This window comes from Acartia tonsa, chromosome 1 (assembly GCF_053477335.1).
Source record: "Acartia tonsa isolate MP-2025a chromosome 1, ASM5347733v1, whole genome shotgun sequence".
Taxonomy (NCBI): domain Eukaryota; kingdom Metazoa; phylum Arthropoda; class Copepoda; order Calanoida; family Acartiidae; genus Acartia; species Acartia tonsa.
In genome coordinates, this window is record NC_137260.1 from 45259931 (window position 1) to 45277357 (window position 17427).

At 29.3% G+C, this 17427-nt stretch overlaps 1 protein-coding gene across 1 annotated transcript in view; it reads left to right on the forward strand.

Annotated features, from left to right (window-relative positions):
• The first annotated feature begins 9609 nt into the window (after positions 1-9609).
• LOC145327698 (uncharacterized) overlaps positions 9610-17427 on the forward strand; it is a 45432-nt gene continuing 37614 nt past the window's right edge. The window contains exons 1-3 of the mRNA XM_080171257.1: positions 9610-9744; positions 10683-10720; positions 11044-11129. Coding sequence (XP_080027383.1) covers positions 9675-9744; positions 10683-10720; positions 11044-11129 — 194 coding nt within the window. The 5' untranslated portion in view covers positions 9610-9674. The remainder of the gene's footprint in view (positions 9745-10682; positions 10721-11043; positions 11130-17427) is intronic.

The following is a 17427-nucleotide window of genomic DNA, read 5'->3' on the forward strand; positions in this document are numbered from 1 at the left end:
AATAAAAAATAAGCATCTATCCACATACGGCAGAAAATTTATCTATAGAGCAGCTGTTAATTGTATAATGATCATTTGAACGTAACACCAAATTCTTTGTTATTTTGCTTTCTAAATAAAAAAATGAAAAATAATCATTTATGCATGAAATTAACTCTTCATCAAAAACAGTTTTAAAAACCAATGTCTTATAAAATATTGAAGTGTAATATTTTTAATTTTGTATATTTCTTTTATGAGAATATCATTATCACTATTTTAGAATTATGTATTCTATTAGTTTAATAGATAACATGTGCAAGGATGACAACATCCATAAAACTGAAGCTCGCAAACTAACAAATTACTTATGGTTATCCTTTTCCATAAAGTTTTTTTTGTAAGAAGCTTATGACCTTAACAACTATTAAATCGATTAAGCTTTTTTATTTGTTCCAGGATGGTTTTAGGCTATTTCTTAGCTATGTAAAAGAGCCACTAGTTAACATTCTAAGGATAGTTTTAAACTAACGATAATTATTTTACAATGGGCCTAACTGTCCCTGACGCAATGTTGTACTAAAGTACAGAGTCCAATAATATTATTGAAAAAAGCTGTGCTTTTCAAAGCATACAATTCGTAATTATATTTACCTATTTAATATAATTTACATACAAATAGTTGACATCATATCAATAAATTCATTTCACAGTTTCAGTTTTTTTATCATTTCACAATTCAAACTGTTGAATTTTTTGCCCGTTTAATAAACTGAATGTCATGCTTTGAAAAAAAAACTATTTAATTCTTGTTTTAAAAAAACATTGACAATGAGTTCAATACATAGAATAATCAATAGATAAAACTCTCATGTGATATGAATAGATTGTTTTGAAAAGTAACCGAAAAAAACTGCATTTCCTCAAATTCGATTCATTAAAAGTCTATTCAAATTGTAGTAAAGCTATAAAACAATTTACAGTAGTTAAAAGTCTATATAGATCTGTAAGCTACTGAAAGAGATATAGAATACATGGATACATTTGTCGTTAATTTAGATTGCTAACATGGACCTCATTTATTTGTCAGTTCAAACATTCAGCCGGAAGGAAGGGGATGGGGTAAAGGGGGTGGATGGGGGTATCGTACCAGATGAGAGTATAACATGATATAATTTATTAAACAGCCAAGGGGGGGGGTGTGACATTGAAATAACACCCCTCTATTTGTCTGTATTACACCCCCAACCCATATTACCTTGTGCACGCCACTGCCTACGTATATATGTATATGTTTAGCTATCTTTAAAAATAATAAAATCAAACATCCATGAAATGGAAGTAATTTTTAATTGTTAATTGTTTCCTATTTATGTTAATAGAGACATATCTGATGTTTTATTAATATCTATTTTACTGGTGATGTATGAATTAGTATTTTTTACGTCCTATTATATAATTTTTTTTGTTTGAAGCTTAAGATTTCGATAACTCTCCCTTTTAGAGAAGCTTGCCATATGTCTTTTTATTTTTTGATTTAAACCTTGAAATGGTTCTAAGCTATTAGTCCCTTGATGCAAAGCACCTAGTAAATAGCACCTGGTAATAAAAAAGTAGCTACGACTGACTTATAATCATCATAAAGTCAAGCCAATGCCATTATAATTAAATACATGTTGATATTCTAACTAAGAAATCTTATGTAAATTAAACAAAAATAAATGACTAATTAAATGCTCGTTAGATAAACGCAAATGTGAGAACATTTTGGCTTTTAAAAAGTAATACAAGTAATCTATCTATGATCGACAATTAAAATTAAGTAGTTTTGTTAACCTTATATTAGCGCAGCCACTCTTTAATTAGCATTTACAAAGTCATTTATAATGATTATGTAAAGGAATTTATTTTCCTAGTAATAGATAGACGGACAGACAAGGTGATGTTTGACAGTGTAGATGCTTATCAGTTAATGGAATCTTACAAGAAAATTAAGGCATCTATCTTCTATTGCAGTCAAGAAAATCGTATATTAATGTATGTTAAAGCTAGCTTACCTGTTGAAAAATATATATGATTTAGGGTAGTTATGATTTTTGGCTCTGTAAAAAAAGAATTTGATATATAATTTCCTGACTCATGATTAAACTATGTCAAAATCTTAATATTCAAATCAATAGGTCTAGTTTTTAAAACTTCTTTATAATTAGCGGATACGCCCCCTAGACGCCTCTAGGGGCACTTAAGAATAATAGGAGGGGGGGGGGGGGTAGGTAAATTAGATTTATTTTCTGGAGAAATGAGCTACCCTCCACCAAAACCTTCTAACTTTCAAAACTTCTTTGCTAATTGTACTAACTATAAAAAGCTATTAGATTTAAAAATCATAGGCTTTTATAAAAATACACCAAATAAAAATGTATTAAATAGCTTCAGAACGGATGTGTTTGATAAAAAAATAAGTCACCAAGACAATAAAGTCTGATGGAGCCCTAACAAACTCGTTTCACACAAAATTTAAAGCAATCCAATCATTTTGTTTTAACAATTTTGTTTGTTTACATCTTTTATTTCTCTATAAGATAAGATGGAAAGAAAACACTAAAAAAGAGATGGATAATCCCTCATTTTAATGACGTCACATGGCTGATTTTTGAGACACTTTGTCCAGTTACAATAAATTCCTTTTTAAACGTTAGTATTGATTGTCTTATTGTATTATTTTGGATCGCTTCTATTGGGCGTTATCATCCTTGTCCTTTTTAAAGCCACTAGTAGCATACAATGTATCACTAAATTGTATGTTATGTAGAGGCTCCATGTTAATAAGGTAAATTTTCTCTGTTGTTACTATACACACTCTGACCAATCAGGGAGCTAAAGGGATAAGACAACGGCCGATAAATTGATGATACGCAAAATTATCCCTGCTGTAGATTATAATTAGTGGTAAAAAAATTTGGACACTCAATTTAATGAACCAATCAATCAAAATTTAATTCCCAAAAGTTGTTAAGCTAACAAATAAGAATTTGTTACTTTTAAACTTTGGGGACTAGTGTAATAAACAGCCCAATGTCCCCTTCCTCCCTGTTGACCAATACACTTTACCCCCCACCATTGTTTGCCATCGGTGTTTATACACAAACAAATAATATTCAATTTAAAGCGAAGTTTGTCAATAAAGAAATCTATTTATTCCCCTTTTTTAATGGTTGTAACTTTTTTAGATTTACTATATACCTTCTTTAGTATCTTAGGGAAGTGTAATATGCTTACAAGGGTTGTGCAGAGGGGTTAGGCCTTTGGAATATATATCAATCCCCAAACATCCCTACAACATTCCAATGTCATAAAAATTCTTAATGTCAACTTTAAAGAAGTGTGAAAAATGGTCATCAAAATTTCACATGATTATAGAAGCACCATACTAAATGTCTGACCAGTGTAGAAATTATTTGCTCACAATGTCTTAACCAATTTTATCAAGACAAAGGCGAGAATTTTGCAACCAATCTTACGTGTGCGAAATGCCGCGCTGTGCAAATTTAATATAATTTTTTCTCTCAAAATTTCCCGTCAGACAAATTCCAATGCTGTGCGGCTGTCAAAAATTTTAATATGGGTATAATCAGGTCTTGTCCAGTAGTGGGGGTTCATTCTGGAAATTTTTAACATTCTTAAAATCTCTTAAAACAGTGAGTATGTCTGTATCAGCATGGTTAATTGCTCTGAAGACATTTATACCTTATTTCTAAGTGAATCCAATGCTAAGTTTAATTAAACATGAATAAATTGATAAATTATTTGCCTTTATAAATAAATTTTCTTATAGTATGGCTAAATTAATTGATGATGCTTTCATTAATGTAAAAGAATAGAGGGAGCACTAGCTATAAGTAACGTAACATGTGCCGACTTTCAATCGGGTCTTTGAATATCAGCCAATAGCGTCGAAAATCTTAACCTAGCCAAGTCGCTACATAATCAATTTGCTAGCAGATGAAAAAAGGCAACACCACTTGGGCAAGGTACTTGTCAGGGTTATAAATCTTTACTTATACATTTATTGTGCTTTCCACAAAAAAAAAATTACCATCTCTTCGGTGGTTTTATCCTCTTACTAAAGGGATACTTTCTATGCTTAAATCTTATTCAACTTTTGCATTAAATTTCAATTCCTAAGTTATTGACAAGCGTCTTAAGTATTTACAAGAATGTACCCCCTAAAAGACATTCCGATTCTAATTTCTTTTGTTGACAATTCTAAGTAATAGATGGTTATATCAGACTCTGGTATGCACTTTTCCATTGAAAAAATTGCATATTTTGTTTATATTGACATTTTATTTATGAGAAATATCTTTATTTTATAAAAAAAATATTTTGCAATAAAAATTAATATTTAAATTATAGATTTAAACTTTCAGATAAAACAAGCCAATTATGAAAAAAATATCACTAAAAATTACTACCAAAAAATAAAACAAATTGCAAATTTTTAACCGCTATGATTTCCAAAAATACTCAGTAATAGTGTACATTACATATAAACTTCCTATTTCATGCATAAGAATTATAAAAGATTATACATGGAAATTTTACGCAACGTTGCCTTCCTTCTAACTTTATGGACATAACAAGAACGCTGGTTTTTAAAACTGGCGGGGCAATAATTGACGAATTTGGTTATTTTTTAGTCTCTCTCTATCATTTTTTTTCATCTTTCTTACTCTCACTCTATCTCTCTCTCTCTCTCTTTCTCTCTCTTTCTCTCTCTTTCTCTCTCTTTCTCTCTCTTTCTCTCTCTTTCTCTCTCTTTCTCTCTCTCTCTCTCTCTCTCTGTATTTCTCTTTTCAAGAAGTTTGACATCATTTCAAATTTGTATAGTCCTAAATGTTTAAATTTTTTTCAAGTTTTTAAAACGGTTTTGTTATTCGTGTGTCTTAAAACTTTTAAGTGCTTATTATTAGTGTTGTATATAATTGTGTCTAAACTCTTACTACATAACTTTTAGCATACTTAAGAGTTATATCAATTCATTCTTAATTGTCTTATCCCTAAATATACCTGATATTATTTAGAATACTAGTGACTCCACCCCTAGCATCTAGGCTCTCTGTGTTTAAAACACAAAATAGCCTAAAACCATTCCATGTACTAAATGAAGCTTCTCATGAAAGAAGAATTCAATCAGTTCTGTAGTTATTGAAAGTGTTTAAACTTGTGAGTAGCTCCGGCTCTTTTAAACTACTGACACTAATATGCATTTAACAACTTAAAAGGTTCAATATTTAAATTTTTAAAGCAAAATAATAAAACTTTAAAGCGCATGAAATAAAAGTGTTAAAGGTTGTAAAACATTTAAATATATTTTTATTCACGAAAAAATAAGTAATTTAGTGCAAAGTTTATTTTTTTTCATATATTAAATTCTTAAATAAAAACAACAGTAATTGTTTTATTTTAAAATTACCTTAATTTACAAATTTAAAAAAAAATACATCTTTATTTAATAAGAAATAAAATTTCTTAACACACAAAAAAGGTGTAAGGCGTTTTTCACGTAAATGGCTACAATTCTAGCCTCAAGCTTAATACTCTGTCTCTTTTATTCTCTTTAGCCTGAGGCTATGTAAGAAGTCTGATACTAAGTAGTTGTAAGTACTCTCCCCCCTCTCAGAATATAATTGGACAATTTTCATTCTTTATTCAAACAGACCTACTTTTAAAACCAGCAAAAAAATATGATTAAATTTGCAGAAAAATTAAGAATTGAAGAAAAAAATTACATTCGATTCTAATGATAATGTATTCAAAATTCTTTACTGTTGAAATTATGAAATTTCTTATTATGAAATATTTTCTTTTTTTATTTTGATACATGATAAGCAAAAAATACAAAAAGGTGGTTGTTAGCAGGGTGTTATGTCTTTTTTTATCAAGATAATGCTTGTTATGTAAAAAAAAACAGGGATATTGAACTATTTTCTCTGTCAAGGGCGAATAATTACTCCACCCTCCCATTCAAATTTATGAGGGTTTTCCTTTCCACGTAGTTAAGCTATTCTACTGAAAGTGGTAGTCGGTCAGTATTCAATTGCATGACGATTTTACATTGGCGCGTTTTGATTTATTATTTATTTTTGTTTACAAGTAGTCCGCGGATATGAAAATAAAAGTTGTTATAAGAGCTAACTAATTATGGCTTGTAATTTATAAGAGAAAATTACATATATTTTTTTACAGGGTTTAAAGGTAGCTTTGGTAGTATGCCCAGTAGTATCTCACAAACAACTGGGCCGTTCAAATTACATTTTTTATTAGGGCATGTTTAATGTTTATATATAGGTTATTTAGTGAATTTTCCAAAATAGATTTATCGAGAAAAAACTTACCCCAGTCTAATTTTTTCACCTATATATTTGAAGCTTTTTGAGGATTGGAACCCTATACACCCCCATTGAGCCTCATGAAGCAAGGGACTAAGTCACAAGTCTAGATTAATCATATATAGCCACAATTCATTTAGAGCCTTGATAAACCTTTCAGAAATAAAAAAAATAACTTAAGCTAAGTGACAATTGTAAAAGTCCAAATAATTAATGAATTGTTTAAATGTTGTTACCGCATTGTTAAATAAAACATCAATAAAAGACAATTAGAAATTAATTTTCTTGTGGGAATTATTGGAAATTATCCAAACGTTTACGGATTTAAGTTTTCTAAAGATAATCAATTAAAGGTTTCATATCTATGTAAAGGTTGATTTTTATAATAGTTATTTCTCGCATCGTATTATAAACGGCTTTCCGCGGATATAGAATGTACAATTATAAGATTAAAACTAGGCTTTTTAGCCCCGAGGTGCCGAAGGCACCGGCTAAAAACTGTTTTTAATCTTTTGACTGTACATTTCTATATTCGTAGAAAGCTGGATATAATACGATGCTAGACATAGTTTTTTCGTATGGATGAGAACCGGTTCCTATCCACCGGATTCGAATGAATACGAGAAATTATTTTTATAAAAGGGAAGCTCTAATGGAATGATAAACTTATGCATGAATCCAATTGACATGTCGTGTAAATATCAAAATAACATTTTTAAAAAGTTAAGAATCTAAATGATCAATATGTATTAATTAATGAATGATCTGTCTTTTATTGTTGAGCTGCTTCGTATCCTAGATTATGCCTTATCGATAATGGAATCTTAAGATAACGTTTGCTGAGGTGATTCTAACCTGCCTAAATACACAAACTGGGCATACAGGTGTTTAGATAAAGTGGACAGACTGTTATTATATAAGCATTCCTTTACAAGACTTTCAAGAATATTACACAAAAAAATTTAAGTTTTCCTTATAATTTTTTTCTTAGGAAAGTTTCCATTATCATAGATAAAAAATCTTTTTAATTAGATTATTGAACTTAATTAGACAAAAATGCCTTGATGATTTATCTGATAATTTGGTACTATTATTTCAGGGAGTGAGGGGACATATGGCTGTAAATTATACTGCTTTTAAAGATTTTACATGTTTTCTCATTTTTTGTCTTTCAAATCTTTATACAAGCTTTTCCACTATTAAATTTAATCTACTAAAGGGTTAATTTTTTTTGTCTAAATTGGTAGTATATATTTATTTATCGTCCATTGTCTTATCCCTTGAGATCCCTGCTATCATTATATGTACATTATACAATGCATTGCCATTTTTTCCCTCCAAAAGAAAAACCAAAATTTTCTCGATGTCTCTAAATTAAAGCAAATTTTCAGCAATAGCAAAATATCTACTAGAGTTTTTAAAAAAACTACCAATTTAAGTTATTTATAGAAAAAATATGTTGTTCCCTAAGATTCATCTTCTTGGGGACTATTACAACGCTTCCCCTGAAATTTTTTTCTAATGACAAGAGTCTAAAGACGTCTTGGGTATTGAACTTTACAAAAGTTGTATTTTAAGAATATTTTTTTTGGTTGTTTCGAAGACTCACCAAATTTCCCATGGAAATGATATAATTTAAATTATGAAGTAGAATTATTATCAACATTCAGACATGGTACTTATTGCATTTTGATATGAAACATGTGTACATTATTTATTCTATATATCTATCTATCTTTCTTTCTTTCTATCTTTCTTTCTGTTTTCTATCTGTCTTTTTCTTTTATTCTTCTCTTTAACTATCTTTTTTTCTTTCTCTTTCTCTCTCTTTTTCTGTCTATCTCTCTCTCTCTCTCTCTGCCTGTCTGTCTATCTTTCTTCTCTTCTCTCTCTTTCTTTCTCTCTCTTTCTCTTTCTTTCTCTCTCTCTCTCTCTCTCTCTCTCTCTCTCTCTCTCTCTCTCTTCTCTCTCTCTCTCTCTCTCTCTCTCTCTCTCTCTCTCTCTCTCTCTCTCTCTCTTTCTCTCTCTCTCTCTCTTTCTCTGACACTCTCTTGCTAAGAAATAATGCATTAATGCACTAGGTTAATCAATAACCAAATGTGAAAAGCCTGTGAATAATTTTCACGCCATTTCCCCCAAAATTTCTCATAACAATCAATTAAACAATATAAATCATATCTTATTAACCAAGTATACAATATCATTGTCAAGAAATCAAATTTATGTGTGATTGTTTGTGTGTAAGTGAGTGTGTGTGTGTATTTGTATGTGTATCTTAATATTAGAGCAAAAATGAAAACGCCCGAAATTTAGAAATGTAATAATTTTAATAAAAGTTTCTTTGTGATATACAAATTTCATACAATATACAAAAGAGGCTGCGACTATAGAGTTACATCGTTCTTACAATCCCAGAAAATTTAAGGAATAATAAAGAAGTAAATATTAGTCATTAACATTTGTATTTTAACTCCATAACTCTCTCTGTATCGTCTTTTAGCCTAAGCAACTAACTATTTAAAACTTTTCTGAGAGGTGAAAACATAGTGGTTTAGAATTTTTAAAAGCCTATCTCATACAGTGGCCGAGAATTTCAAATTTTATCTTTAAACGCTATAGACTTCAACCGTATTACGTATAAGAATAAGTTCAACCGCATATTGTTAATAGCAGCTTAGCTATCCTCATAGCTTACAGGACGAAAATTGGGTTATAGAGCACCTTTGCTATTGTAGAAAGAAATTTAGTTATTTGTTGTTTCAAAAAGCATACAAAAATTAATCCTAACATGCATGCACAAAATATATAATTCAACCAAATATGTATGTAACTGTTAATTTTAATTACCAATGCAATCATGTGTTAATTTTCAGTTTTTAATCAGCACTACTATTCATTTAAATGGGTCAGTATGTAATCCATAAACATTTACAACTGATAAGTTTGAGATATTTTTTTACAAATAGAACTTTGACCTTTTTAAAAAGATTTAACCAACTGCATACTCTACATATTGTGACTATTTTTCTTTCATATTACAATTTTATGTTCTTTATTGGGCAGTTTCCCTCCAAGTGCCTAGAAGAGCAAAGAAGCCCCCTTAAGTTTCAATTTATTATAAAAAAAAAGATTGTTCTTTGCTCGCAAAGCAATTTAAGGGAAAACACTCCATTTTAAATCTTGTTGTAGCTGCACTAATTTTATAATATCATTGTATATTATTTTTATTTTCATTTTCAGATATTATCTAAAATTATGGTGTTGTGATAAAATAATTGTGATAGATAGTTTCACATTATAAAGATGTGTTTATCAAGATTTGTTTTACTCTCCGTGGTTTTACAAACCATTGGCTATATCAGTTCAGTACAAGGTAGGCACAATCTAGTAATAAAAGTCCAACAATACTTTGCAAGCTAAGATAACAGCTGTTAGAAGCAAGTTTTTCGAAGCAAAGCTGCTCTACTTATTACGAAATTATTTTGTGGAAGAAGAATTTTCTCAACTTAAGATTAAGATAGTCAGTTGACCACTGACCATCTACTCTATAACACACTTTAGTGTAAAAACACAATATATCAATCAGGGACGTCCAAGCTTTTAATTTTGAGGTGTGTAAAATGAGGGATTTCAAAGTTTGTATGGGGTAAACACCCCTTTACCCCCCACTTTTAAACAAAAAAGTTCATAAATAGTAAATTCTAAGTAATCTTGAAAAGTAAAAATGACAAAGTAAGCTATAGAGAGGTAGAAGATCCCTTTATAAATGTCTTTTGTAGCATTACAGGCAGACTGACGTACCTAGTATGATATATATTGAATTATCTTTGGTAAGGAGTATATTCAACATAAAAATCAGCATTTCAATCTTATTAGAATTTTAATTTACAAACGAAAGGGAAAAGAAATGGATACTTATAGATAAGCTTACATCAGGCTACTTTCGATAGTTTTTGTCTCTGGACATGTCTCAGTAGCAATGTTGAAACTTTTATGACTTAACAACGAGGATAAATTCCAGATAAATTTGTAAAGAAACAATTCTTTTCACTTTTCCGGTTCGATGCACTTTTTGGTGACAATTTTAGATATCTCTTCCAGTTATTTTTTGTTATTTTATAAACAGTTTTTTTTCTTCATTTTCACTGTTTTTATTAATGTTTCAATCAATCAGCTAATAAAAGAGTTATGTTTTATATTTAATCTTTCTAGAAAGTTATATTTTAAAGTTTTGACACTAAAATTTCAGGATAATATATCGATGATATTCATACTTCTTTTATTTTGTGTTTGTATTTTATTATTTTATAGGTCAGACCTACTGTACTGGCACTGAAACTTTTGATAAGGTAATTTTTATTTTTCTATCTATTTATCTAACTGTATGTCTGTCTATCTATCTATCTATCTGTCTGTCTGTCTTTCTATCTATCTATCTATCTATCTATCTATCTATCTATCTATCTATCTATCTATCTATCTATCTATCTATCTATCTATCTATCTATCTATCTATCTATCTATCTATCTATCTATCTATCTATCTATCTATCTATCTATCTATCTATCTATCTATCTATCTATCTATCTATCTATCTATCTATCTATCTATCTATCTATCTATCTATCTATCTATCTATCTATCTATCTATCTATCTATCTATCCATCTAGATAACCGGAGTAGACCTCTCAGAGGGTAGTAGATCACGCCTGTTCTCATCCGATGGAAATACTGTGACTGCAGAGTGTAATAACAGGTCAGTTCATATTTAAAAATGCTTATTACAGTCCAGGGATTTTAAGAGATAAGACTATACAATGGATGATAAATTAATACATACCCAATGTTGAATTTCCCTTTCAATGGATTAAAATTATTGGATCAAAATTCGGATACCACTGGTTTGGAACCAACCAATTAAAATTTAATAAATGGACCCACAATATTTGATCCAACGAAAACTTGGCTATAAAACTTTGTTAATTTACTTAATTTCCTTCGATCCTGTTACAGTCATTATTTGTTTTTTTCAATACCAATGGAATTTAAGAAGTTTTAGAAGATATTATATTTTTAAGAAAAAAAATATATAATCTAGCCTTTGTAAAAGTCTTGGGTGAAGAAAATTAGCAGTAAGTATCTAAAACCACTTGAATAGATTTTGATCTTTATGATTTATAATACATAAGTTTTCTTTGTGTCACCAAGGCATATAATAATCTCGCAACGAATGCAATTTTGTCTGACTAACCGACTACAACAGCTTTGCGAATTTTCAAAATTTATTTGATATTGTTTTACTAATTTAACTTAAAAAAGAAACTTATTTACCAAACAAAATAATAAAAATAGACCAAAAAATAAAAGTTAGATTAATTATTATTTTATTTTTACTTGAGTAATTACAAACAAAAATTTATTTATCAACTTTTTTGTTTAAAGATTTTCCTTATTTATGGCTTGTTCGCCTGGAAGTCTGGCTTTTTCTTCAATATTGAAAAAATCGTCACTCGGATTTTCTTATTGTTAGTTTGTTCTATGATTTTGTGACTTTCGCGAATATTAATGTTGGCATCCTTGTTTATCAAAAACAATTTTAAATAATTTAAAATTTTCTTTATAAACAATCTTAAAGACCTAAGATTCTTTAAGACCTCTTTATTTGTGATTTCTAGTTTCTAGTTTTTATTATTATTATTATCTTTATAATATAAATTCAAATATATAATACTGCATATAAACTAGTATAGAATAATATAGAATAGCAGTTCATGGGTTACGCTCCAAAGCTTTTACTTTGGAGAGCTCTAGATACTTAGAAAAGGTTGTATAACCCTAGATGAACAATTACACACAATAATTCGTCAAATTTTCTGTATGATTTAATCGCTTAATACATACAAGTGACGAAATTTTTTAACGATATATTATTTCAAAGTAAATTTTTTAGCTAATCTAAATTTTCTAGCTCATTTGTAACCAAATATGCACTTTTCTAGACAATAATGTAGTCTGATTGTTCTTTACTCTGTTCTTATTGGTTCCAATTGAGGAATTGGTGATCTAGAATTTCTATATTCCTTCTATCTAGATTGTCAAACAAAATAACTAAAAAAGGTCTTAGCAATACACTTTTTTATTGTCTGGTATGATTTAAAAACTTTCTAACCTAAAAATATTGGATGACTTATAATAAACTCAATAGTCAATTTGAACCTGCAAAAGTTATGCATGCAATTAAGATATTTTTTTCTAGGGAACAAATTGAATTCAATAAAAGGTTTTCGTTTAACATAGATATGAGATTTGTTTTTGTTTATTAAAAATTCTCAAATTTTTCAGAAATGTTTAAACACCAAATTTGAAGCTGTAAAATATTTTAAAATGATATACGGATAAAGGAGAAGGGAAAGTTTATTTAAGATTTCTTTATAAAGGTTTGCATTGCTAACAATAATGACTTTATTCCTGATTTTGGATCATGGAAAGAAAACGTTGTATATGATTATGCACATTAGTTTTCTCCTTTTTCTGGCACCTGCGGGGGGCTCTAATCCTGTCAATTTTCTAACCTTGCGGGGCAAACATTAACATTTGCGCAACTTAACCTAAGATAAAAAAAACCTTCTAAAAGCTGCTATGAAAATACGACGAAACTCACTACTTCGTTTTCTATCCATGATCCCTGTTTTTTAATTATTCTGTATTCAAAAATTTCAATATATTTTAATTATTTATCTTAAAAAAGAATTTTCTTGCATTTTTAATACAAGATTAATTAGTAGCCATAGAAAATTAATGTCTTTTAAGATTTTAATCAGTTCTAAATATATGAATATGTATTCAAAAAGAATATTAATCTTTAAATTTGTTTCTTATTGATTAAAAATTAATCAATTATCTTTATTATATACTCCATTAAATGTTAAAGGTAATAATTTTAAAATGTAAGACAAGGAAAAATAATTTCAGTGTGAAACTGAAAACAAAATTCAATTAATCAAAAAATTTAAGTTTTATCAATGATAGAGGGATAGATAATTTGACAATAAAATAACCTTTTAACTATTCTTATGTCTGAAATACTGCCTTTGAAAGCTTGTATTATTGGGAAGGGAAAAAGGACGGGGGGGGGGGTGTATAGTTATTTAAAGCAATTGTGCTCTCCCACCCTGAGTATTTCTACATTTTTAGACTTTACCAAAGTCATCATCATTAATAATAACCTTAAAGACAATAAAAAGTTTACACTATTTCGAATTTTTGTTGCTATTATAAAAAATAAATGTAAAAAAGTAAATCAATTCAATTTGCTAATATTTTATTGGTATAGATGCTTTCTTAAAATCAAGTATAAAGTTTTTCATTGGTGTATAACTGAAAAAAAAAGATTAAGCCTCTTAATTTTATTCTAAATGTAATGGTTTCATTGTTTTTCCAAATTTAACTAGTTTTAAAGTTAAAGGCAAAATGTTTTTTAATCAAATGACATTTTACAGTTAGAGAAAAAAAGCAATAAATGTTTAAAACGCATACGACAGACAGGCCAACAAAAAATTTATTACAGATGCTACGCATTAAAAATACTGAGGCGAAGAAAACTGTCGGAAATGGTGAGGTCATTGGACCGCTAGGAATGCAAGCACTAACAACCAGCAGACAACCAACCAACAACAAATATTAGGTGGAAAATTTTTATGCTTCAATTCCGCGGATAATTAGATTCTATGTAATTTTTGTGCATTATCTTATATTGTACAATATAAGAGATAATGATTGAAAAATTTGGTGTGTCCACACACCTCCGTAAAAACTATGCTTTCATAATTGTTATAATTGTCAGACAATAATATTTCACAAAGGAGTACTGGAAGCAATTCACAAAGGTATAGACATTTAGATATCAAAGTAAACAACATTTTTTGTGCTTTTACTTAATACAATATTTAACCTAACCTATTCTAACCTTAAAGAAGCTATAAGATACGTTTTTTTACGTTTGTTATCTAGATTCAGTTTGAGAGGAACCGCCAAATTTTGAAATATAAAAAATAACTGTTTTGGCAGTAATATCAATTTGAGTTGTTGATATCTACGCGGAAATGACGGTTTACCAAAAATGTCTGAGTATTTATAAATGATACAGCAAAATTTGGGGATTGCAGCCGCCTATTTTGGTTTGGCAGCTTAGCTGCCAATTTTTTTATTTGTTTCTATTGTTATCTACTTATTTAACAGGATGTATTTGTTTGCAATTTACAGTGAAGCTTGTTATAGGTTCAGGGCAGGTAGACTAGCACCTTCAACACAAATGATTATCCCTCACTAGCCCAAAAAAAGTTGTTTGTTATATTTTTTCGCATTCTTCTACTTTGAACTTCTATACGTCTCTGAACTAGCTATCAGATCAATGATAAGGTATGTAGAAAATCATCGCTATTAAATAGACGCGGTAAACAATCCCTGCTGTAAAACCAACTCAGAAAAAGAGAAAGAAATAAGAAATAATAGTTTTTGCTGCCATTATTAAACACATTTTACTGTAAAGTTACAATTTAATCTGTTTCTTTTTGTTAATTTTTTCGCTAGCATCATTCAGAACAAGATATTTCAATTAATCTAAATGTTTTCACAATTTTTTTGTATAGAATATTTAAATTTATTTGAATTCTATTTCTATAATATAAATATAGAATAAACATAATTTTGGCAAAAGTTTTGTTTGTCTATGGGTCTGTAACGTCCTAAATTTTTAGGAATCAAATGGAATTTTTTGTATCATATTCTACTTTTTCCTTCTCTTGTTAATAATTACTTTTTTTGGGAGCTTCGACAAAGCGATGAAGTTGAAATTGGCTGCTGTCGTAGCTTCTAAAAATTCCTATGTGGCTGATGGTTGCTACGACTAAGGGTGGCGTTGACTGATAAGCTGAGTAAGACTTGGAGTGAGGGTGTAAAAATTTAAATTTGGTGGCTTCAGCTTTCAAATAATATGTAAAGATAAAGTATTTTATGCTAGCCAAGCTAAATTTTATACATATTTCCTTTTTCTATTGTGAGGACAGGTGCTATAAATGTAAGAAAAACTATGAATATTTAAGAAAATTTTCTTTGCCTACTTAATAAACCTTTTTCATTACTATTCGAAACCGCTTTTTAGTTGAAGACAAAAGTATATAACCACGGATATTATGTAATAAATAATAATTTCTTATTCACCCCTAATTATGCTGCGCAGGTGCTAGAAAAATTAATAAGAGCAAAAAATAACTTTCCATTAGAGTTAACCTGAACGTCCTTTCATTAATTATAAAATTGTTATCCCGCAGAGAAAAACTTACCAAATCATAATTTTTATATTGAAATAAACAAACAAATTAACGTTCAATACTTGTACTTTTTAGGTGCATAAAATTTCTATACATAAATATACTTTGATAGTTCTAGTAAGTATGGTCTATTGTAAAGGGGAAAGAGTATTAAAATATCATTTTATGTTCAAGTTTACGGTCATTATTAAAGTTTGTATATCTTTTTGCAGTATGGCTTCGAAACTGATTAATATCCGCTGGATTAGAACCGGTGCTAAGCCACACTGAAAATTCATGTATCATATCGTATTATAGCAAGTTTTCTACTTATATCAAATTATAAATTATGATATTTATACCAGTTTTGTTAGACCGGGAAAATAAACTGTATTAAATCTTATGATTTTTCAGTTTAATATCCGTGGAAAGTTGTCTACTGTGCGATAAGTAACTATTAGCATTTATTTATATATGGGAACAATTCAAGTATTTTGATATCTGATTCTAAACTAGTGGCTATGCCCCACTAGAAGCCTCTAGGGGCATTTAAGGTAGGAGGGAGAAAGGTCTACCCCCCCCCCCGTTTTTTCAATTTGAGTTGGAGTATGGCTATAGAACATACTCACGCCGCATTTTAAGGCACTAAACAAATATTTATGAAACAGCTAGGTCCGTCAAATTGTGCTTTTCAGGAAACCTTTGCATATTACGTTAAGCAGATATAGGCCATTAATAACCTCCCCTTCTAAAGTAATATGAGCAGAATCAAATTGGAATCGTGAAAATAGGTTCAGATATAATTTGATATACCTATTTGAGTTAAACCCTTAAAGGTAAAAATTTTAGATTTTAAAGTCGTTTAAGTTTGAAAAATTTCAGTTAAAGTTAAAATTAATTTAAAAGACTTACTTTCAAAGAAAATTAAAATTGTTAATTGTTAAAAGATAAAAAATGTTCCAATTGGCACAGACTATAAAAACCACAGCGCGAGGTCTTCCGGTCATTAACTCTAATATATCTTAACGCCCTTCCCCTCTCCCCCTAAGAAAATAAGCGTCATTTGAAAACTACCAACAAAAAAAAGAAAACAAAGTACCGCAACAATAACCAAAGCAGTTAACAACTATTTGCATGAAAAAGGAACATTTTAGCCAACTAGTTTTATGATAAGGTTGATGTATGATTACAAAGCTTAAATTTTTATTTTGGCAGATATTTTCAATAAATATCCTTATATAAAAGTAACAGGATCTCAATTGTGTTTCTGTATGTACTGAGAGTACCATTACCCTTCCAAGAGAAATCAACTTAGAAATAAATACCCTCCTCCAAAAAAATCTTTTTCATTTTTTCCATTTTAGAACTAAAATTAAAAAGGGTGGTGGTCCCAACCCCTAAAAATATATGACTCCCCCTCATAATGGCGATAGAGAAAGTGATAAAGATAGATAGAGATAAGAGAATGAGAGAAATAAAGAGAGGAAAACAGGAGAGAGATCGGAAGTTCAATTAAAGCCATTTTAATAAATCAAATAACTAGCGCCATCTTCATGAAATTTCAAACTAACTTAATGAGAACAATCTCGTGCGTGCACAGAGATTTGGTGAAAGGGGAAGACAGTCCTACCTAATTTCTCTCATTCAAAGGGTTATTACCTCCCCACAAAAAAAACTTCGACCAGCTACTTGATTTTGAAAGTTACCTTCCTTCTATCTCAATTAATATTAAGAGTCAAGTCATTC